The 22,754-nt window shown below is 39.6% G+C and overlaps 3 protein-coding genes across 3 annotated transcripts in view; 2 read left to right on the top strand and 1 right to left on the bottom strand.

Annotated features, from left to right (window-relative positions):
- The window catches only part of tmem254 (transmembrane protein 254), a 6,642-nt gene extending 1,363 nt beyond the window's left edge, over window positions 1–5,279 (bottom strand). The window contains exons 1-2 of the mRNA XM_035662923.1: window positions 5,169–5,279; window positions 3,303–3,406 (exon numbers count right to left, since the gene is read on the bottom strand). Coding sequence (XP_035518816.1) covers window positions 3,303–3,406; window positions 5,169–5,255 — 191 coding nt within the window. The 5' untranslated portion in view covers window positions 5,256–5,279. The remainder of the gene's footprint in view (window positions 1–3,302; window positions 3,407–5,168) is intronic.
- A 4,333-nt stretch (window positions 5,280–9,612) lies between these two features.
- On the top strand, window positions 9,613–11,651 carry mxtx1 (mix-type homeobox gene 1). The gene is made up of 3 exons (XM_035663766.1): window positions 9,613–9,634; window positions 10,202–10,386; window positions 10,908–11,651. The coding sequence occupies exons 1-3, from the start codon at window positions 9,613–9,615 to the stop codon at window positions 11,649–11,651; spliced, it is 951 nt and encodes a 316-aa protein (XP_035519659.1).
- Window positions 11,652–19,853: 8,202 nt separating this feature from the next.
- LOC118329143 (rho-related GTP-binding protein RhoQ) overlaps window positions 19,854–22,754 on the top strand; it is a 17,110-nt gene continuing 14,209 nt past the window's right edge. The window contains exons 1-2 of the mRNA XM_035663121.1: window positions 19,854–20,429; window positions 20,731–20,789. Coding sequence (XP_035519014.1) covers window positions 20,288–20,429; window positions 20,731–20,789 — 201 coding nt within the window. The 5' untranslated portion in view covers window positions 19,854–20,287. The remainder of the gene's footprint in view (window positions 20,430–20,730; window positions 20,790–22,754) is intronic.

Here is a 22,754-nt window from a genome sequence, read left to right as displayed (position 1 = left end):
TGATGTGCCGAATTGATCACTATAATATAGTGAATTGATCACTATAATATAGTGATCAATTCGGCACATCATATGATTGCAACTTCTTGTCCAGTTGCATCTGTTACTTCTACTTGATTGTTTGAATTCCATTTAGAAGGATTTTCAATATAGTGGCTATTCGAAATTATAGCCACTGCCTAACTAAACTCAAACATCTCATTCTAAATTACAGCAATGTTCTCTTAGGGTTTTATAGGTATTAAACATACATTTAAGTTTTTACAATAGTATGTGTATGCAAATGGGGTGTAAATACAGAGTTTTGGTGGTGGTTGAGAGTTGAAATGTGATCCATAGCTTAGTCCACATTGACTCCTGTAATGCTGACTGTGTGAAGAGTTTTGAAAAAGTTAACTCGGTATTGAGAAATCTGTTTCCAACTATACAAAAAAGGTAATACACAAGCCATGTAGTTAGATCACGTCATATTGTGCGTGTCTGGTTATTCAGAAGAACTTAAAATCCAAATATTACAAATGGAAAATAAGGAGAAGTTTAAAATCCAAAATGTGCTGTGCAATTTTATATTTTCAAGATGTTATGCTCCAAGCATTCTTGGATGAAAATTTGAAAATAACAAAAACGAAATACTTTGGAAAACAATGAACAAATAGATATATTGTGGTTGTCTCAAACTAAACTGTCAGATTATTTGTTCATGTCACTTATGTTCCTGTAAATATGTTGAAACCTTTGTTTAATCCTGTGAAATACTCAAAATTGCATCTTTTGCACTTGTTATATTTTGTAGATTTGACTCTACTGATCTTATCCTGCCTGCTGCTTTGCTATACCCTAGTTTTTACATTTGTATGATCTCTGTAAATACATTTACTGTACTAATTGGTGTTTGGATCTCCCCTTTGTAAGAGCCAGGTTAGGCACAAAAAAGCTTACAACTTAGCTCTTTTGTCCTCCAAAAAAAGCTGCCAAATTCAACATAGATATTGCCATTGGTGATTTATATATGAGTCACTGTTACAGTGTGTTTTCATCACTCAGCTCGGCTTTGGCTCTTATATGACGACACCTTGCTGTAAGAGTACCTCTTTTTCTCCAGATGAAAGAATATAAAACACGTACAGCTGCAACTTCAGCCTGCAGAAGAAAGAGCAGCATATCACAGTATAAAAACAGTTTTTAAAATTAAATATGATATGAAATTCCCACTCTTTCTCTTTATAGTTGTTTTCCCATATGACTGATATAAAGATGCCTCAGCCACAGCCACATGCGTCTATTTTGGCTCAGCTCAGGCTAATTACAAGGTGATGACATATTTTGGTAATCTAAACTTCGGGGTGTTCCAGGCTATTAGAGAGTTGAACAGTATTTCAGTTGTCACGCTTTAAGTCTTAATTAAAGTTGTAGAGCAGAGAAACATTAAGGTAAATTGACTCCAGTTGTGTGGCTGGCAGCCTGTTTGTGTCGACTCCCTTTGGGATAGCGTACACAGGAAATCAAGAAAAAGTAGATTTATTGATGTAATGAATGTAACACAGAGAGATTGGCTTTCATGATGTCATTGTAAGGCAGCTGATACTGACAGACAGCGTTGGCCTGTTGCCTTAAGTGATCTATTAGGTTTGATAGTTACGTGTCTCAGCTGATGATTTTATAAAGATTTAGGTGGACAGACACACAAGTTCAGTGAGAAGATAACCTCACTCTGTACTGTTTTTTTTTTGTTGTTTTTTTTTTACTAATGTTGGAGACAAGGTGGATGATTTTTGGTTTCTTTTTGAAATAGTAGTTTATATTGTTTGGGTGCTAGTTTGCCACGCCATAGGGGGCGGTGACATGTTTGGAGCGAAGAGAGATGCAATGTTTCTTACCGCAGATGGCACAATATAGACCGTTAAATGGCACCAAACAATTGGATACAATTTAAACAATGCGCAAGTACTAACACAACTCACTAAGACAACGACATTCTGCAGTCTACAATAACAACAAGACGAGAAGCAAGCGACAAAGGATAACTAAAGGTAAGTGCGTCAAGAACACATGTAGCGTTTTGTTTATCACCACGGCTATTGATATTACAGCTAATGTGACCTGTGACGGTATCAAAGACCAATGAATGCCAATTTTACAAGTTGGCCAGACTACAAAATTATACTGTATACCTGTTGTCTGTTAACGTTAAAGATATAATAAGTAACATTCAGGTAATGGTGTCGTCAGTCTATCAATGGCATCATATCCCCTTTGTGCATGCGTTGTGTTTATCTGCCAGACGCTGTCATAAACTGACTTTTTATCCTGTTTTAAGGCAAATTTTAACATACATTTTTTTAGTTCTTGGTCATTATTGACTATGTATTATAACCGGAGGAAGGATTTTAGTCATCAGATGTATGGATCTTAAGTTATCAGGGAAAAGAGCTATCGTTAGCAGCACCGAACAGCATCAGAGAAACACAGATTTTTAAGGTGAAACTGCTTTATTCAGTGTTTTTACCGATTTTAATCTCACGGTCTGTTTGTTTTGGAGAGGAGGAGATTTCTGCGGATTACTTGGCTTCCCAGAAAAAATCCTGAACACTGAAGGAATCCTAGCCAGGAGACGCTGACTGCAGTGACACAATGGTGGTAAAGACTTCCATGATCCGACGGTACTTCACGTCACGTCAGTTTTGTTATTGTTTTGATGTGAGAGAGCCCCTAGTGGCAGAAATGACATACTGTAGGCATTAACCCCCACATACTGATAATTTACCCATAATCCCTGAGGAATAATGACTTTAGCTCTAAATTCAGACAGCAGAGCAGTCTGGGTACTTCCAGTCACATGACAACCTAAACAGATGATTAACCACTTGGCAAATATCAAACCACCAAAGACTGAATGACGCCCTCCAGCTTAGCCCCCTTCTTAGAAAACCCTGTCCTCTATGTCACATGACTTAAACACCAACAGAACATCATCTTCTGATTGCTGTCTTAATATCCTAATGGTGCTACAGCAGTCATGTGACGCAGACGACTCATTAGCAAAGTGCTCTGCCGGTTGGAAGTGGCGGTAACGATCTGTAAACGGTCAAAAACCATTAAGGCTGCCGTTGATTAAACAGTGTATTTCAGGGTGCTTCACGCATCGTTGGCTGACCGATGCTGAGAAGAGAAGTGATTATCTTTTCTTCTAATAAAGAAAATCTCAACACGTTTACCAGAGTTTGTGAGAATTGGCGTCCTCCAGATTCAGAAAGTAATCAAGAAGAATATTTCCTTTGCCAGCAGGAGACACAGACACTTACCCTTTGTACATAATGTCAGCATAGTTGTCCACAAGGTATCTGCAGAAGGTGCCAAACGGACCGAGGTGCTGAAACGGGATTACCTCTGGTGCAAACACAGTGCACTGTAAAACACAGAGGAGGTCAACACATACACATACACATGTGCTGAGAGAGAGTAAAAAGCCTTTTGTAAACATAACTTCTTCAACCCTAAAATGACCTTTAAGTCAAAGGACTGTTTGTGCTGTAACTGTAATAATCCACCGCACAGTTCATGGTTTAATAGTGGAAACTCCGGCCGGTTGGCATGAACGGTCTTCAGTCAGGCAGTGAGCTGCTGGTTCAATCAGATTACAGATCAATTACACTGACAATAATAACTGTGTTATATTTGCTGTTTATGAATGGCTCTGTGGATCAGGACAGTAACCGCTGTGTGGAGCACTAACGCCAGCCGCATTGTGCGATACGAACGCCACTGAAATTAAATTTGATGCAGTTCAGGAGCAGAATTAGTTCTTTATGTCGTCGGGTGTCATGTGAATCTGACTCCATCTGATCTTTCTCCATCTTTACATGAATCTGCTTCAGCTTACAGCCAGTTAACCTGATAACATCTCTACAGATAGAAGTTACACTCTGAACAGGGAACATTCAAACACTTCTTCCAATCTTTTTTAATCCGTTTATCTCTTTTTAAAGTTTAAAGATTATATTTATGACGGGAGGTATCTTCAGAAGCTTTCTGGCTTCAAACCTCTGCACATCGTGTACTTGGTGATTGTACAGTTTTATATTACAAATGTCATTTATAGGTTTGTTTTGGGGCTTGCACTTGTAATAAAATACACATTTATATCCATTTTAAAATGATTACCGCCCATAACTCATAGATGTGGCATTTTTAGATTCTCTGATATCAATGATAATACTAATTTACCTAATTATATAACCGTATATTAAAGCTGAAGATATTTTAAAGCTAATCCAAAACACAGTGTTAACATTGATTTATTGCCTTGTCTCATTATAAATCACTCTGTGGCTACACAAAGAAAATACCTGCATTTTCAAGCCTTACAGCCCTAAAATGTTCAGCATTGTGCCGTTGTGTCATTGTCCTCTGCTGTCCACCTGTGTCAGGTACACACACCACCTGACATGTCACAGGAGCAACTACACAAAGGCTTATTGTTGGCAGGGCCCCTCTGCCCAGGCTGCAGTCACCCAAAGATAGATTTATTTAACTATTAGTGATTATTAATTCATTTTAAAACACGTTGTGTATTTGTTATTGTCTTACTGCAGTCAGAAACAGGTCTACATTAACTGTGTATACGAGCCTGTGACCATTTCTATGGAGCATCACACCAAACTCCCTTTAAAAAGTTACATATAATATTTTATTGACTAAAGCCTCGTACATTAACTACAACTAAACCCCAAAATCCATCAACCTGTTTGCTTTCATAAGAGAACAGAAGGTATCGGCGTAATTATTAGCAAAAGTTAGCAGAGCAGTGGAGCGCAAAGCCGTCTAATGGACTTTGTTCAAAGGTTGTTTGTGTTTATCTGACTCAGTTCATCCTGATAAGATTAGATAACAACAACGAGGATTTGGTAATGGCCTCAAAGACTGCTCTAATAAAACACTGTCACATTATATCAAATGTTAAATGTCATTTTAGAAACAAATAACAAGAAACAGTCGTGTTATTTGGGTTTTAAAATAACTTCTATTAGAATAATAATAATAACACACGACCCGGAGGACATTAAACGCAACACAACACGGTGACATTTGGCAGTAACATTCAGGTAAATTATAAAAAACGCTTATTTTGATTGATTTAACTTCGATTATCGGAGATTTATTGAACTTACAGTGAAATATCCCATCGCCAGTGTCACGCTGACGATCCAGAACAGGCTGGTTCTCTTAAAATAATCGCATCCATCACTTTTAGCCATAGCTGCTGCTGCTCTGCGCGGGTCCCGCTGTCAAATGTGACCGTGTGAGAACAACGGCGAGAGGGCGAACTGACGGCCCCGCCGGGGGAGTAACGGATTACATGTAACGTGATTTTAGGATACAGTAAAAGGTAGCTGTAATAAGTTACTGCACAAAGAGGTGTAATCATATTAACGTTACGTTTAGGCAAAATGGGGATTATTAGCAGGATCACGTTTTAAGATTACACAACACTTCAATCTGAGAGAAATCATAGTTAATCTCACTGTTCATTATCATGGCCTCTGGTAATAAATGCTTTCACTGGGTGGAAATCTCACCATTATTTTGTCTTTTAAGCAAAAAATAGGAATAACCTTAGAGTACTTTTTAAAAATGACTGTTAAACACACAATAACAAACATACAGGAACCTGTGGTGAGTACATATATGAAATCAACATGAAGAGAAATGTTTGTAGAAATAAAAACATATAGAAACATTTAAATCTTAATCTCCAGGCCAGAGGTCAGCAACCTTTTACCTATCAAAGGAGCCATTTTTGGCCAAAATAAACAAATAAATCCGCATGGAGCTGCAACATATTTGGGCCTTATAATGCTATTTTAGGCTGATTTTGAATCCATAGTCTAACAGCTGCATTAAAGACTAGTAGTCACTGTTACTGATGTTTGGCAAAATATAGAGGAAAAGGTGCCAGATCAGGACGTATGACCAACATTTTAGATGATGTTAAAACATTTCTTCTTATTATTATTCTGTGTTAATGGCGTCACAATTTTACAATTGTAAAATGTAAGAATCACTTTATAATAAATGTTATTAATTTCCATATATATATTTTGGTCAAAGCCACAGGGAGCCACTGGAGAGGAGCCACAGGTTGCCAACCCCTGCTCCAGGTATAAATAATGAGCAAAATAAAACCATGAGGAGCAAAAATAAATCAATCAAAACAAGAAGTGGAAAATGTCCCCACAAATATTTGGTGCTATTTTACTGGAATACATTGGAAATTATTTTTTACTCATTTAAAAAACAAAAGAGGGCTTTATATTGGTATTTAGGGTATTACATAAATGTGTAATAAACATACATACACTATAATAAGAGTTAATTGTAATGCTGCCCCCTTGTGGCTACTTTGTGGAGCTTCTACTGTGTAGTTGTGTTTGTGCAACCGGTCCTTCAGTGACAGGGGGAAAAGATTAAAAATACATGTTTGAAAGAGATTTTAAGATAATAAAAGAGTTAGTTATACTGTTGTCAGGAGAATATTATAATATTTTCAGTTACCAAATATTTTATATTCTTTAACTGCTACTTATTTTCAAAAATAAAAGGTTTTGAGTGAATGTTTTTGTATTTTTTTGCATCTATCTCCTATTTCTCCACTATATAATGCTGGCTACTACTTTATATTTAGCTTTCTCACCTCCAGCTGTTAGCAGTAACTCTATTTCTAACATAGAACAATTGTGTCCATTATCACCTCTCAAAAATATATGTTTTGTATAAATTCTAACATCTGAGTATACTTTTATTTTGCTATTTTTCCCAGTGTAAATACACTGCATTTAGCCTCTGACCCTCTCTTTAAAGTCCTGTTTGTGATTTAATGCAGACATTGTATTGGACCGGTGTCCAATGCCTCATTTATTCATTAGAAAATGATTAATGAGTCATCAGACTTTCAGCCCCTTTAGTGTTTTAGATAAATTATGACAATAATATAATTTTGGATAAGAAGGTATGCAGCATTTGGAGAGGATGCTCTTAATTAACTTAATGAATCTGTTACCTGAGTTATTATGTATATATATGGATTTATTTTCTACTATTTGATAATGTTCCATTGATGTCTCTTGCTACACAGAACCAAAACCATTATTAACTGTTATTAAAATCCCCAAATGTCACACACAATGGCAGAATAATTATTTGTTCCTTAAAATGAGTCAGAAAAGGACAAATATGTCTGTCACATTGTCATTTTACAACCGACCTGTGGCCCTTTGCTGCGTGTCATCCCCTCTCTCTCTGACCCCTTTCCTGTCTATCTACAGCTGTCACTATCTAATAAAACCAATAAAAGGCCAAACAAATAATAACTTTTAAAAAAACTTATTAAAAATTAAAAAATATATTATTTTTATTTTAAATGTTTGTCCAACTTAATCCCAAACTAACTTGAAAATTACAACCCAACCAAATGCAGCAACGCAGTGTTCCAGATTATACTTCACTATACTACTACTAAACTACACTGCAGTTCACATGAAGAGATCAAACCACTCAGATGACTTCTTGCTTTTTCTAATAAGCTGATTTCTACAGTGGCAGGATCCAACTAAACACAGCTCTTCATAGTGATTTTGCATTAGCTGAATCGCTTACAGTACATGCTGCTCCAGTGTTTAGTTATCTTTAATCACTCATTGTATGTAAACTTGAGCGTAGCAAGTGTTTAATCTGCTGCAATGGTTTATTGATAAGACTCTTTCCCATTTTTTTATTTTATCAGACTAATTTTAGATAATGAAACACGTTGCACACGTTTCTTTTTTAATACGAACATCCAGAATTCATCTCAATGATTGTTTCACATTAGTGAGTTTGGAGGTTTCCACATGCTGGCAGAGTGCTGTGCATTAACCTCTGATAGGATTTGGGTAAAGCACAGAGAGAGTTGGTGGGACTTTCAGGAGCCGTCTCCACACATGGAGACATTGATTCTGCAAGTTGTCCAGATAAAGATAAAAAGAAATGCTCTTAGCTTGTTTTGTTGCATTTAGATAATTCTGGTAGACTTCAAGCTGCATTGTTTTCTAATACACCATTTGCCCTTTTGTACTATTTGACTTTAGCATTACAGCGTTAGCACTAGCATTTACATTTTCAGTGCATTTGACATTTAGCTGATGCTCAGAAAAGCATTAGGTCAACACTAAGCCACACCAATATATATATAGTGTATATTGTGTTCTGCTTTTACTGTAATTAACATTATATAATATGATTGTTGTTTTGACATCATTGTTTGAATTCAGGCTGCCAACCTGGGACTACAGATAGCCAGATAACTAGTCTTTTGGCTAATTCTTTATATATACAGCAATCTTTATTAATATGCACTGTGCCTGAAACATTTTATTACATTTATTTTATTGTTTATTTGTATAGGGAGAAGTATGTAGCATAAGTTAACCACAGCATTTATAGCCTAAATATATTAAAAACTACACTAAATTAACAAGTGTAAATAAATAAAACACTTGATATTTCATTTAAGCAATCACACGGCTGAAGAACAGAGTTGACATATTGAGGTTAAAGGTTGCCGCATCTGCATACAGCTCGGGCAAGGCCTGGACATGTTACACAATTTGACAAGCTTGCCACTCACTTTGATTCAGTGTAGCGAGGCTGCTGCGTCCACTTCATCACTGAATAATTACCCAGCTTTGTGTTTCCTCCTCTGATAGCAAGGAGCTGCTCTGCATATGAACAGGAGCCGCTGATAGGCTTCAGCTCAGAATGCCCTTTTGCTTTTTGCTAAGTTAAATATTTCTTTAAGGCTATTGTTGGTTGATCATCATTGTTTGTGCCCAACACTAATCACATGACTCCCAGTAGCCACATTTGAATAAAAGGGCAGCCTTGAAATATTAAGAAAGATAAGGTTGTAATCTTTCTTTAAATTAAAGTTTTTGCTTACTTTTGATCCTGTATTTCACATTTTAGATAATCTGTACCATGAATACTAGAATAATATATATTTATATGCACTGTAATAATAAACATTAATAACAAAGCACTTAAAGCATAAAAACACATTTTAAAATGTTACTATTAAAATAGTAGTAAAAAAGACAAATCATGGATGATAAGGCTCTGTGTGCATATTATTTGATATTTCACACATTCAGCAGCACAAAAACACAAGCAATCACATGTAAGTCATCTCTGAGTAAAGTGGTATCGATGAGCCTAACGATCACATTGAGACTTTCTTTTGTCTCTCCCCAAATCATTCTGTAATGTGCCATATTTGCCATTGACCTTGCCACCACTCTGATAGGGATTAGGTGATAATGATTGGGGTGGGGGTGGGGGCTTCTGTTAACCTCCCAACCTCAAAGGAAAACGACCCCGCCTCCCCAACACTCTGTTCTGGCTTCACCATGGCCTTCCGGGGGTCTTAGGTGATCAATATAAAAGGTACCCTGACACAAGCAGGAGACACAGCCAGAGTCTCTCAGCGACGGAACACACTGTCATACTGAACTCTGTCACAACAGAAGTCCATTAGAAATCCATTTAGTTTTCCAGAGCTTCATTCACTGAACTGCTGCTATGTGGAAGGACTCCAGCAATGGTAAGAAATGCTTTATAATCTGTACAATTTAAGAAAAACATTACACAACTTTTGTGTAGTCAGTTTTGCCTCATTTATTAATGATCTGTAGCAAACTGTTTACATGATCTAGCCCTGGATGAAATGGTTGAGTGTTTGCATGATGCCATGTGCATGTGGACTCAGAAAGATAGTGTCAGATTCCTCTGGTAGGTTGTGCAAACAGTTTGTCACTACTTGCATTAAATATAAGGCAACTTATCAAGAATTTACAAATATTAGAACCAGGGTTGGCAGTGAAAGAAAGAGTGGCTGTAGAAATAACAGATATCCAGAAGTGATAACTTTTTGTGTAAAGTCAAATACAGCTCCTTCTGCACCAATGAGCACTTTATTTTTTATAAATAACTGGCTGGATAACAACACCATCCTTGTTTTTCTTGATTCACAAGCATAAAGCTGTAGGAAGAAACTTATTGAACGCCTGGTTCAGAGCTTACTAAATAAATCTCTGCAGAACTTCATAATAAAAGAAGTCTTTATGGATCTTGACTGATGTGGAACCTGTCCTCTCTCCTCTTCCCTCAGATGATGCCAGACCTGTGGCCTCCAGCAGCGGCTCCTCTCGCAGCGCCAGCCGCAGGAAGAGGACCAGCTTCTCCAAAGAACACGTGGAGCTCCTCCGCGCCACCTTCGAGACTGACCCATACCCTGGCATCAGTCTCAGAGAGAACCTGTCCCAGACCACAGGCCTGCCCGAGTCACGCATCCAGGTACATAATCGCCCAGGAAACCTCGCATAGCAGAATTCTAAATAAATAACTACTAACTAAATAATAAAAATTAATTAAACTGAGTTGTTTAGAGTTACAAATCATCTTTATTTGGAGAAACTTGTTTAAGGTTAAATACATACATGCTTTCCACATACAGTAGATAGAAACACACAGAGAGATGTACAGCTGTGTTCTAAGGCATTTCGCACTCCGGTTTCTTATCATAAAAAGGCTCTGTTTTCAAATGCATTCTGCATAGAACTGTAGATACCGCTATCGCTCTATCACTTTATTTCTTTATCTTTAAAGATGACACAAGCTGTTTTTATCAGGATCTTGTTTGAGCTGACAGATAGACTGTACAACAGGCTCTGACAGCTGACCGTTTCTAAATCTGCTCTCCCCCCCCCCGAATCCACTGGTGCCTGTTTGCCCAGAAAATGATTAACAGAACAGAATGTGTTGTTTATCCGTCCTGATGTGAATCTAAGCTCCTTTCTTCTTTCTTTCCTGTCCAGGTGTGGTTTCAGAACAGAAGAGCTCGCACCCTGAAGTGCAAAGGAGCCAAGAAAGCTCTGTGGCAGTCTGATAGCCCAGTCCACGATGCTCTACCCCCACATCATGCTGTAGCCGGCAGGAGCCCCCAGGTTGGCTCAGTCCATCTGCTGCCTCCGGGGCCTCCACCAGCATACCCAGCCCAGGTGAAGGAAGAGATGGAGGAAGCCTGCTACTATGACCAGCGCCCTCCAGCCTACTCCACCATCGAGGAGCATGAACACCACAGCTCTATGTACGGGCTCCAGCAGGGCAGGCCGCTGGGAAGCAGCTCCAGCCCACCCTTGAGGGGCTTCTGGTCCCAGCCTGGCAGCCAAACCTCCCCTCTGTGGAGCCACTCTCCCCTGGAGATGAGAAACTACAGCTCCAACCAGGCAGCCTTCATGTATCCAGGATCAGCAGAGCAGCAGATGTATATGCCCCACTCCACCTCCCACTCCTCAACTCCAGACACCCCTGACTCCGGGTACTGGGATGCCGGTCTGGAGAACAGCCCACCACTAGAGGGTCAGTACTCGCAGCCGGAGGATTCGTGGAGCGGAGCTGCTTTGGAAAGCTGCAGGGAGTCCGGACTTCCAGCCGTAGTCCATCACGCCCCGCTGCCAGTGCTGTCCCTGCATGAGATTCTGGGAGAGCTGGATGAGGACTGGCTGGGAGGAGATGGACTGGACAGCCAAGCTACTGGAGATAAAATGGCTTTCTGCTAATGACTCTGTGATAAAGATTTACAATGGACAATTAGAAATCACATGTATTATTTAGATTTTAGTCATTTGAGTTTTGCTTTTGAGGTGTGTACATACAAAAAGTCCACAAACTCTGCTGAACCTGAAACAGGATCCATATTTTCAAAATCTTACAATGCACGATTTATATTTATTCCACATTGACTACAGCTTCTTTTGGTTCATGTATTTATTCACTATTTATAACCTGTATTTATTCTGCACTTTTATACAAATAAATCAGTAGTAATAAAACATGAATGAGTCTTTTTTATCCAATAATTCAGTTGGGGTTCATTTACAACCAACCAGACTTTGGTCTGTTAATGTCAGAGCCATGAATTCCTCTGGTATCCAGATGTGACAGAGGATTTGCAGCTATGTAACTGGGAGAAAGTAGGCCATGCACTGCCACCAGCAGATGGTGCCCGTGAGAAGGTTAAAAAGGACACAGACTTCTTTCTGACCTAAACCTCCTCTGTGGGAATACAAGGCCCAAAATTCACTCGATGAAAGGATGTTTGTCTAATGTCACACTCTGGCATACCATAAAAACCTTCTGACAGAAATTAAAGTTATTACTTTAATCTATTATCATATAAAGAGAACAGTTTAAATTCATATTTAGAATATAAAGCATTAACCATCTCAATGTATTTTTTCCTCAGAACAAAAGTATTTTCAGGCAGTGTTTCTCAAACTCTGTACCGCCTCAGAAAATATCAGGCTCTCCAAACACCACCATTATGACTAGCATTAATGCAGGAGGCAGGTTTATTATTTATAAGAAGATTATTTATTGTTGATTCTTGTTGAATGGAACCAGTTCAAGAACCAGAGCTAATCTGGTCGGAAAGGGGTCCTTCTGGTCCACACTTCTCCTCCCAATAATTCCCATTTGGAGCCACAATTGCAGTGTTTTTAATCATTACTTTAACCTCTGCTTACTGTTACCATCACATTTTAGCTTATAACTAATCACCAGGGTTGGGAGGATTACTTTAAAAATGTAATCTGATACAATTACTTATTACCTTTTAAAAAAAGGCACCTGTTCCAAATAAAGTCCAATAATTGAAGCAAATAAAAGCTCGGGCTATTATTTGCATTTTTATGCTACCTGTAAAACTAATGACGTTCAGCCTCAGCTAGCTACTTTATGTTTTGTACTAGAAAATGTTTGTTAAACCAAATATTAAACATGGTAAACATAGCATCTATTAAACAGTGACATGTTAGCATTGTCATTATGAGCATGTTAGCATGCTAATATAACGTAACATTTTAATTTCCTTCATTTTTAATTTCCCCATTTAATTTGGTGAAAATGCAGGAATACAATGATATAATGAGCCCTCATTAAAGTACACAGTCTTTAAATACTCTACCCATCTATCCCTAATGCCACACTCCTATACCTTGGTGGGAGAAAAGATAGAAATGACTTTGTTTTATTGCCAGTATTCTTTCACTCAGCTGTCTGCATCTTGTTAATTGAGCATTGTGTGCTGCTGTCGAGTACCTGCCCGAACAACGTCAGTGTGTCTGCAACATTTCCTCTGCTATGTTTAGTGAGTACAGGAGCCTGAAGAAACCACAGTCCCTCCTGCGTCACCGCCCGTTGTGCGATTTTTCTGGTAACAGGAACCCAACGGCAGACACTAACAAAAGGAAAACACCCTTCCTCGCGTCTTGAGGATGAAGGCAGGAGGCCAAAACAGTATAAACAACCTAAGCATGTTTCATTGTTAAGGGAAACATTGTCAAGCCTCAAGCCGAACATCCTGTGTACTGTCTTAGGCTTTGTCTATTTCACATTTGATAAAGAAATGTGCGTCATGGTCGTCAGGTCCGGGCTGATGGTAAAAAGATGGGTTTTCCTTCAACTTGACCTGATAGTTTAACCCTCCGTGCCTGATGTGGGGCTGGCCGAGGTTCAGTAAAGGGAAAGTAAAAAGAGGGTGGTCCTGTCCATAAATTATAACACCATTATCCTTACCTCCTCCACTCCACACTGTCTTTCAGAGGCTGTAGCTGGCTTTGTATTAAAACTAGCGTGAAGATACTGCTAGCATATGAAACTACATGAGCTAGTGCATCCATTGGTAATCATGTCATGCTACCATGTTGGGAAGGCGGCTAAATAATGGTCAAAATGAAAGAAAATAAAAGAAATGTACAGCTTTATACTTCTTCTTTACCCTTTAATCAGTTAGTATAAAAAGCAACACTTTTAAAATGTTTTCTATTGTTGATAAAATGAATTAAAACTGAATTGATTTTACTCCTTTGTTTATCTTTCCCAAGCTCATTTTATTTATCAGCTCCTTCATTTTCCTTTAATTTTTGCTCTTAACACACATTTCTATCTATGCCTCACTTTTTCCAATTTCCCTTTATGCTTATTATTATAATGACTGTTGGTGCAGTGATTAGCCCAGAGTTTGTGTGTGTGAGTGTGTGTGTGCCTGAAGCTAACTTTTGTCATAAACAACCTACACCAGCTAGTGCTCGTAATGTTAATCATCTATATCCTATATTGCTGTAGCATAAACCCTTGTAACAACAGCTACACAGTCTTTTTCTTCGCCCGAATAAAATGTTTTATGGTCACGATTCATGTAGTTGGTCGGCTTGGTTCCAGACTCAGGGAGGATTTATTGGCAGAAACTGAATATCAGTCCTTGTGTCCAATGTGATAATCCAGCAGCAGAAGTAAGAATGTTATATAACACTTTGCTTGCTACAGTAGTTATATTTCTACTTGAGAGTTGTGGCAGATTTTAGTTATAGGATTTGGGACAGGAGTCAGTGTTCTTTGGTTGAACTGTAACTGTATTTTTGGTGTCTCATAAGTCCCTTTTGGGCTGGGCACAATAAATAACACTAACTAACACAGATACACTATAAATCATTGTAGCAATAAAACATTAATGTGTCAGTAGAGACACCGCAGGTCTGTCATGTTTGTACAGTTGCCCAGACCAAGAACCAAGCTGTAGAGGGCATTTTGCATGTTTTGCAGCCCCGTAGTTACCCTACACACTTTACAACCCGTTTTCATTCGTCAGATACAGACGCAAGTTGCAATCCGCAACTTCATCACTAGATGCCACTAAATCCTTCACACTGGTCCTTTAAATGTCTTTATATGAAGATTATCTGAAACATCAGTAAAGTAAATGAATGGGAAACAAGTGGGCGGTCACTGTTGAGCTCTCTTATTTATTTCTAATTATAATAATAATTAATTTCTAACATTGATAGGGTTTCACTTTCAGGCACTTTGGACACACACACACACACACACACACACACACACACGATTATAACTGAAGCAGATGACTCGAAAGTCAACAGGGGAAGATGATCTGCTTCATAATTCCTCTTCAAAATGTCAGCAACTCCTGGAATAGTATTGTCTGTGAAACAGGAAATGATAAGTAATGGCTTCCACTAAGTGGGAAATATCGTTGTTTGTTTACCTTTATGAGAAAACGAAGCCAAATATGAAGTGATCCTTTCACCGCTGATGAATGAGTAAGACATTATTATCTATCATGTTGGTGTAAATGGGACCTAGTCCATTATACATGCTTGAATAAAAACCGACTGACGCTAACCAGCTGTCTCTGTTTGCGGTAAATGGTTTAACCTGTGTCTCCTCATCTTGACCTTGTTGTGGTCAGCAGTGATTGCACAAGAGAAACATTTCCTCTAAAACCTCGCTCAGTTTCGGCGAATCCAGCATTCGATATGTAGTGTGTAACATCATGCGGTCTATCATGTGTTTCAGGGTTACTAGATAATACAAAGGTCCATCCCCTTCAACCAGCCCACATCCAGACATCGTCCACTTGTAATCAGCTGAGTAGTTCATGTGATGAGGGTTGTGTGTGTGTGTGTGTGTGTGTGTGTGTGTCTGTGGCTGGAGGTGTCTAGTGACATTTTGGCATGACCAACATGTCTGACAACGTTTACATCACTGATTCTTTATCTTTTTCCTTAAGGGACCCCTTTCCTATCCTTGACTAAACCGATGACCTCTGACCAAAAGACATATTTTATGTATATTTCATATTATATTCAATTAACAACAAACAGTAGAGAACAACTGATAAACTGTAAAACAAAGTTTTTGTAAAATTAACGATTTGGATGAGATTATTTCCTGTGAATATCACATCAGATATGAGTTTTACTGATATTTTTCACTTTCACATGTAGGAACACATAAAATGATGACACAGAAGGCCTATATCTCATCGTCCTGCAGTAACAGAGTACACAGTTAAAACAACCAAACTTCCACAAACTTTCTTCAATTTTTTTATTTTTTTTTTTACTTTTTACAGTTTAACAGTTGTTCTCTACTGTTATTGTTATAATTTAAATATTATACAAGGAAAAAGGTTGGGAACCACTGCCTTAAAATCAAGAAGTCCTTGCGACCCCCTGTGAAGCTTTGGCAACCCCTAGTGGGGATCCTGACCCACAGGTTGGGTACCACTGGTCTACATACCTGTGTCTGTCTCACACACATACACAAGAATTATTATCATACTCTTTGACACAGGAGGTGAATTATTGTTTGTAATTACATAACAAACACACACAGAGCAATAAACTGTGTGTAAGAAATGGTCTTTGCTCACCAGATACACACACATACATACACAAGTGTTAACAGCTCTGGTGTTGAACAAACTGGAGGCAGACAGGCGTGTGAGTGATGGTCCTCAGCTGCTGGCACTTCCAGGGATGAAGCCTAGCCTTCACTAAAAATATGGCCTGTAATTTAACCAAACCCTCCCAGGGAGTCCACGCTGGCCACACGCTCTAATTTAGGAGCTCATCTGAGCGCTTTGTGATTGCTCTGCGCCACTCTCTCCCGTCCACCACCTCACCCTCTCGCTTCACACGTCCAGACTGTGATTGATGTCAGTGACAGGGAGGAAGTGTGTGTGCGTGCTCATACGCGCGTACTCCAAGATCTAGAAGATAGTATCTGGAAACTGGATAGGAGACATGGGAGTGAAGAGCTCTTGCATTTGTTTGCCTTTCTTAAAATAGAACAGCAAACCACTTTCTAGCCAGACTGCAGTCCTCTGCAAATAGACTGATGTAATACTATACTGTTGAATATGTTTATTTTCATTCATGTTCATTCAACGTGAATAAAATACACATAAACACAGTTTTATTTCCATTCAAATGTCTCTGTTGAGAATATACAAAGCGTGCGGTCATTCATTGTGTTTACATTTATTGTTTACAGGTGAATATGCCGAGATGCAGAATGCTGCAGACCAATATATTTTATTGAAGCCTCCACCTTTAAACTTAGCTCCACACAGAAATAGACAGTTGATATTAAATGTCATCCACATGGGAAATAAGGTCAGCAGCTAGCTAATGAACTCCCAGGCAGCAACGTCTTCTGGTATACGCCAAAGCTACGCTATAGAAACCTAATAAACCTGATACACTGCGTGAACACTATACAAGGTGACATCAGAAACTCATTTTTAAGGACCTGAGTATCAAAATGAAAGTAAGATTTAGAAATAAGACAAAGGGCTCTGTTTGTTGTGTGATTTAGATGAAGTCCATTTCATGGTTTATTGCTCATTATTTAATGGTTTAAGCGATACACTTTTTAGCAAACTGTCTCATTTTTGATGGGTTCTTTTGGTTGGATGATCATAAACATCATAAAGAGTGTATAGAGATGCAAGCTGGTCTGTGAATCTGTAAAGCTCATAAAAATAAAACCAAGCTGTTTGATAGATAAACCAAAGCATTGGACCAAGTTTTATTTATCAATATAAATACATACATCAATGTCCCTGTATGGAATTATTATAGAACTTATAGAACTTGAACCCAGCCTGAGTACAGTGATGGAGTTGACACTGATACAGATTCATGGTCTAGTATTAAACCGATGTACATGTTATGAAGGGCAGTAAAATATTACTGTAGATATAAAGTTTTGAGGATATTCAGCAGATTGGTAGTTGTTTGCTTTGTGATCCTCACTGACTGCACCTCTTTTATCTATCGACACGCCATTGTGGGAGTAAAATAACAGTAATTGATGTTCTTATAGTATCTATCAGTGCAAGGTGCATCCATCAGACATCATCCCAGCAGGCTGAGTTTTGTCATTTCAGCTGACAGCCCCCTTCCCCACCCCCTTGTTGCTGCCCAGCCGGCAGGGAGCAATGTCTCCAATGCAACACCTTCAGCAGGAGTACTACATGTATGAGGTAATTGTTGTTTGGTCATGTGAGCTGCTGCAGCAGCTGTCAAATGTGATGATAGCAGGAGAATCCTCGGCCCCGCCCCCTGCAGCTGATTGGACGGCTCGCAGCGTCTAGGGACCATCAACCAAGAGATCAGCCTATAGAGTTCAGTTTCAACCAGGAAACAGAGAGAAAGGCTGAGTAAAGAGAAGCAGAGTGTTAACAGTGTGACTGTGCTGAAATTGGTGTTAAAACATAGAATTAATTATACGACAGCATTCAGCAAGTGGGTGAAATTAGATTAATTAGTTTCACAATCATTTATTATTTATTCCTCCATTTATTTATTGTGTGTAAGTTCAGTTGCTGTTATTCTACTTTTTCATTTGGCCCTTTGCCTGCTGTTACTGGTGTCTTTATTTTCACAGAATCAGCTGTCAGTAATAGTAAAGCCCAGTTTCCTGTCAGCTGTGACTCAGTTGATTATCATCAGTAATGTAACATGATGTTTTAATGCTGACTGATTCAGGGCCGCACATTTCTAACAAATTTATCAAATTTAGATGAAGCTACCAAGATATTCTGTGACTTAGACACCGAATTTATCATCTAGACAAACCAAACTCTCATGTGATGTCACTTGTTGAACCGTTTTTTAAAGAAAGATTCTTCTCAGGGGGTTTCATTACATTTTTTATAACTATGACTATGTAAACTGACTTCGGGACCCCCTGGTGCTTTGGTCGCTCCCGTTAAGACCATTTGTCCCCCGGAGAGCAGAGAGAGAAAGTGACACATGAAAATAACAATGTGTGTGTGTGCATGCTCCTTCCTCTCCATTCGTAGTGCTTTATTAAGATAGTTATGTGTGCACTGATCCAAGGAGACAGCCCACACCTGGCCAATGGCACTGCAGAGGTCAAATCTCTGTATCTCCCCTCCTTCTTTCCTGTGGCGTCTCCATCTGCAGCTCCCTCACAGTTGCGCGCATTCCTAACCACACAGCACACTAAGCACACACAACACAGCAACACACAGTAGCACAGTATCAGTGATCATCTCTTTATCTTATTAACCACAAAGTCATGTTAACAACACACACTACCTTCCTTAAATGTTTATGATGATGAAGAGTTAAGTTACAGCACTTCAGTGTGAGCTGAGTGTGTTGTTGGTTCTTACATGTTACAGACTGTAGAACAGATGTCTAGACAAAGGGAAATCAATATAATATTTTATATTTTATATAATAGAATATTTTTCGGGACTGAGTGGTAGTGGGCTTAAGATGTTACACCCTGTTTTAATATGACGTTCATAGACTTTTCCTGTATGGCCAGGTATGAACATACAATGAATTTGACTCTAATATACAGAATAAGCATAAATAAACAGGACAAGCTCAACAAAACAGATATAAACTACTATATACAGATTAATGTACACATAAACAACACCAATAACATTTGTAGACAGTAAAACAATAGTGCAAAGGATGCTGGGATAAATGTCTTTGTGCAGGTATTTTTATGTGCATGATGTCAGTGGATATAAACAGCGTATATATATAAGTGTGTGTGTGCTTTTATTGCTGATATTTATGTGTTTTTAATAAGAAATTAATTTCAGCAATTAAAATAAATAATTAATTATCATTATTAGTGAAGAGTGAATGGTGTGTGTACTTATTGGCAACTTTATACTTCAGTATGTTTTGTAATTTCATGTGTGGTTACCCATAACGCCCCTCTAATATCCCTGTTAAAGACCAAAAACAGGCACCATGTCTGTGTAAACTCTCCCTAATATTTATGATGTAATTTCTTACACTCCTTGGTCCACACCCCCCCACCAGGCGGAGTGCACTTTATCGAGAGCCCCTTGGTTTCAAACCCAAGCTCCGCCTCTCCAGCAAGCGCACCCACCTTGTCCAGCAGCAGCAGCAGCAGCACAGTGCGCCAGGCAGCGGGAGCACAGGCGTGGGGCTCACCGGGGAACGGGCACGACGGAGCGGGCAGCGGCAGCGGAGTGGCAGCGACGGTACTTCTCGCAGAAAACACGGTTTCCTGATCGGAGAGTACCCGTTTAAGACCTGTTAGGACTTTTGAGTGGGAGGGTGGGTGCAGTTAATAAAAGGAAACTCCTTCACGGCCAAATTTGGGAGCACCGTAGCCGGTGGTGGGGAGGAGGGGAGAAAGATGCAGTTCCAGTCCGACTCGGTGCGCCGCGCAGTCCGCCTCCGACGCTGGTGATGCCCGCCGCGCGGGGATCACCGCCCAGCAGCAGCAGCAGCGGCAGCAGCAGGAGGAGGAGGAGGTCAGGACAACAGGGCGTCGGGGGGCCGGTGATGATGATGGTAAGGTCGGGATCATGGCTAACGGAACCGGTACTATCATGTTAAAATGCGTCGTGGTCGGAGACGGTGCAGTGGGCAAAACGTGTCTTCTGATGAGCTATGCCAATGACGCCTTTCCAGAGGAGTATGTGCCCACAGTCTTTGATCATTATGCAGGTAGGAGCACAATCTCTCTCTTCTGTCTATCAGCAGCAGCTATTAATAACAGCCTGACATGTTGAACTGCTGCTGTTTGGTAATCAGTTCTCAGATTAGAGAGTCTGATTGTAACGTTTCCTGAGCTGTTTCCCTCTGCCTCTCTGTCTCCAACTGCATTGGCTTGCATCTGTTGCTATAATCAAAACCACTTGTTTGCCTTCTTCATAGCAGAGAGGGGTTGGGGACCCTGACTCCCCTCCCTCCCTCACTCCCTCTCTCTCCTTCCTCCTCTCAACTGCTCTTTGTCATCTTCTTGCAGTGAGTGTCAACGTCGGTGGAAAGCAGTACTTGCTGGGACTGTATGACACAGCTGGTCAGGTACAGTTTATTTTTTCCCTCTGGCCAGGTGCCAAGCGCCAAGCATGTCAAGGACACACTCTCTCTCTCTCACACACACTCTCTTTCTGTCTCTCACTCTGTCTCTATCTCGGCCTCCCCACGGCCTCCCGGGACCAATAACTGATGCCTCTAACACGCCCACAGGCTTCACATTCAGGCCAGACACTAAGCTGCAACAGGTGACGGCTTTCGCACATGGGTTTACTGCCAGAGTCTGGTGTGCCACGGACAGTGGTGGTAGTGGAGGGGCTTCAATAGTTCTATTATGTGGAGAACAGGGCTCCAATGTCCAGTAGTGATGTCACAGGTTTGTTAATAGGGCTGCCTAATGCCTGGGCTTTTTCTTTACAATGTGCCATTCAGTGGGCAAGAGTTAAAACTGTACTGAACAGGCAAAACGCAGTGGCCTACACACACACAGACACACACAGACAGACACACACAATAATGTTTCCACTCAGCAGAAGAGCCGGTGTAAACACACAAAGGCAGAGGAAACCACGTGAACACACAGACACAGACAGGCTCATCGAGGGCATCAGCACGACATGTGAAGCCACCAGCGCTGCAGTTTGAGGGCAGAAATGATTATCATTTGTTCTGTGTGATTAGACTAGAGCTGAAATTATTAGTTCAAGTAACCGATTAGTCGATCTGAAGAATAGATTAACTGTTGCTGAAGACTTTTTTGACAAATATTTCAGGCTTTTCTGGAAATTTAGAGACAACTTTTCACCTGGAAATTGGTATCCTGCAAATAATCTATGTTGTCCTGGGTATTTTTAATTTAACCTGTGTGCCTACTTAGTTTGAAACTCTTTGAACTGTACGACACTTTAAAGCGAGTTTACCAGATGCAAAGTGGAACTGACTTGCAGTGATCTTGCATCGTGTCTATTTTTTTCCAGAGCATAGGCGGAAATTCTCAACATCTTCCGTTGGCATACAGCCTAATATCAAATGCACATTTGTTGCTGTGGTTGATAAATACATGCACAGTTATTTTCACTTTAACTTTCCAGAAGATTAATTTTCGGTAAAATAATATAAATTTTACTTGATTTGTACTGATACTTTTAGACTATGGCCACACTAATTTTACGATTAGAGGAAAATTGTAATAAACTAGACTAGTTTTTTATTACATTTATTACTAAGAGTCAATTTGCCCAAAAACCGCAAACTTATATGGACAATTTTTAAAAGCAAGTGTTGTCCTGTTTTTTTAAAAGAAACCCTCCTGGAAAGGTCCTGGAAAATTAACATACTCTAAATAAATATAATATAATATCACACATTTTTTTAAAGGGGCCCATTAATCCTTGATATTTTTAATGTTTAAAAATAGAAATATTTAAAGGCTCCCCTTGTGGCCAGTTTTTGACTAGTAGAAGCAATGTTTTTAAAGAGCGGGCCCCTGGGTTTGTTTGGCATTGTGCATTTTGCCCGGCCTTGGTTTTAACACTTTGATGACACACAAGTCCATTTAAGGTGAGAAACTGTGACTATAAACAAAAACTTGGGTTTACTAAGAAAACTCCACACAGGGGCGTACTTTAAGTGTTCGGAAACTCTGCACTGTGGGAGATTTGTCCAGCAGTAGTGACCCAAATTCTTTTTTCCCCCCCAAAGACCTTTGACCTCCAAGCAACCTAAAACTGTACAGCATGTCGGAATGTTGGAATAGTTAACGCTTTCCTTCCTGCGCCGGATTTAAACTTGCGTGAAGTCAGACTGAGTCACAATCTGAAATCTGATCCGTTTATAAGGAAAGACAAAAAACTCGGCCCACTGAAAGGTCAGCCGGCGGGAAATTCGGCGTTTCTCCCTGTCTGGCTCCCATTCAATGATGCTAAATGCACGAGGTCCAGGAATAGCAAATCACAGCCACCCTCGCCTTTCCTTCATTCCCACCCAAACAGCTTACCGTGGCTGTCTTTTCTT

This window comes from Morone saxatilis, unplaced genomic scaffold, assembly GCF_004916995.1.
Source record: "Morone saxatilis isolate NCDOM2014 unplaced genomic scaffold, NCSU_SB_2.0 Contig19, whole genome shotgun sequence".
In the NCBI taxonomy this organism is placed as follows: Eukaryota; Metazoa; Chordata; class Actinopteri; family Moronidae; genus Morone; species Morone saxatilis.
This window is presented reverse-complemented; position numbering and strand designations above follow the sequence as displayed.

Coding starts and splice junctions, on each gene's coding strand:
- mxtx1 (XM_035663766.1), top strand. CDS start 9,613: ATGTGGAAGGACTCCAGCAATG. Junction 9,635..10,201: donor GTGGAAGGACTCCAGCAATG/GTAAGAAATGCT, acceptor CTCTTCCCTCAG/ATGATGCCAGACCTGTGGCC. Junction 10,387..10,907: donor TGCCCGAGTCACGCATCCAG/GTACATAATCGC, acceptor TTTCCTGTCCAG/GTGTGGTTTCAGAACAGAAG.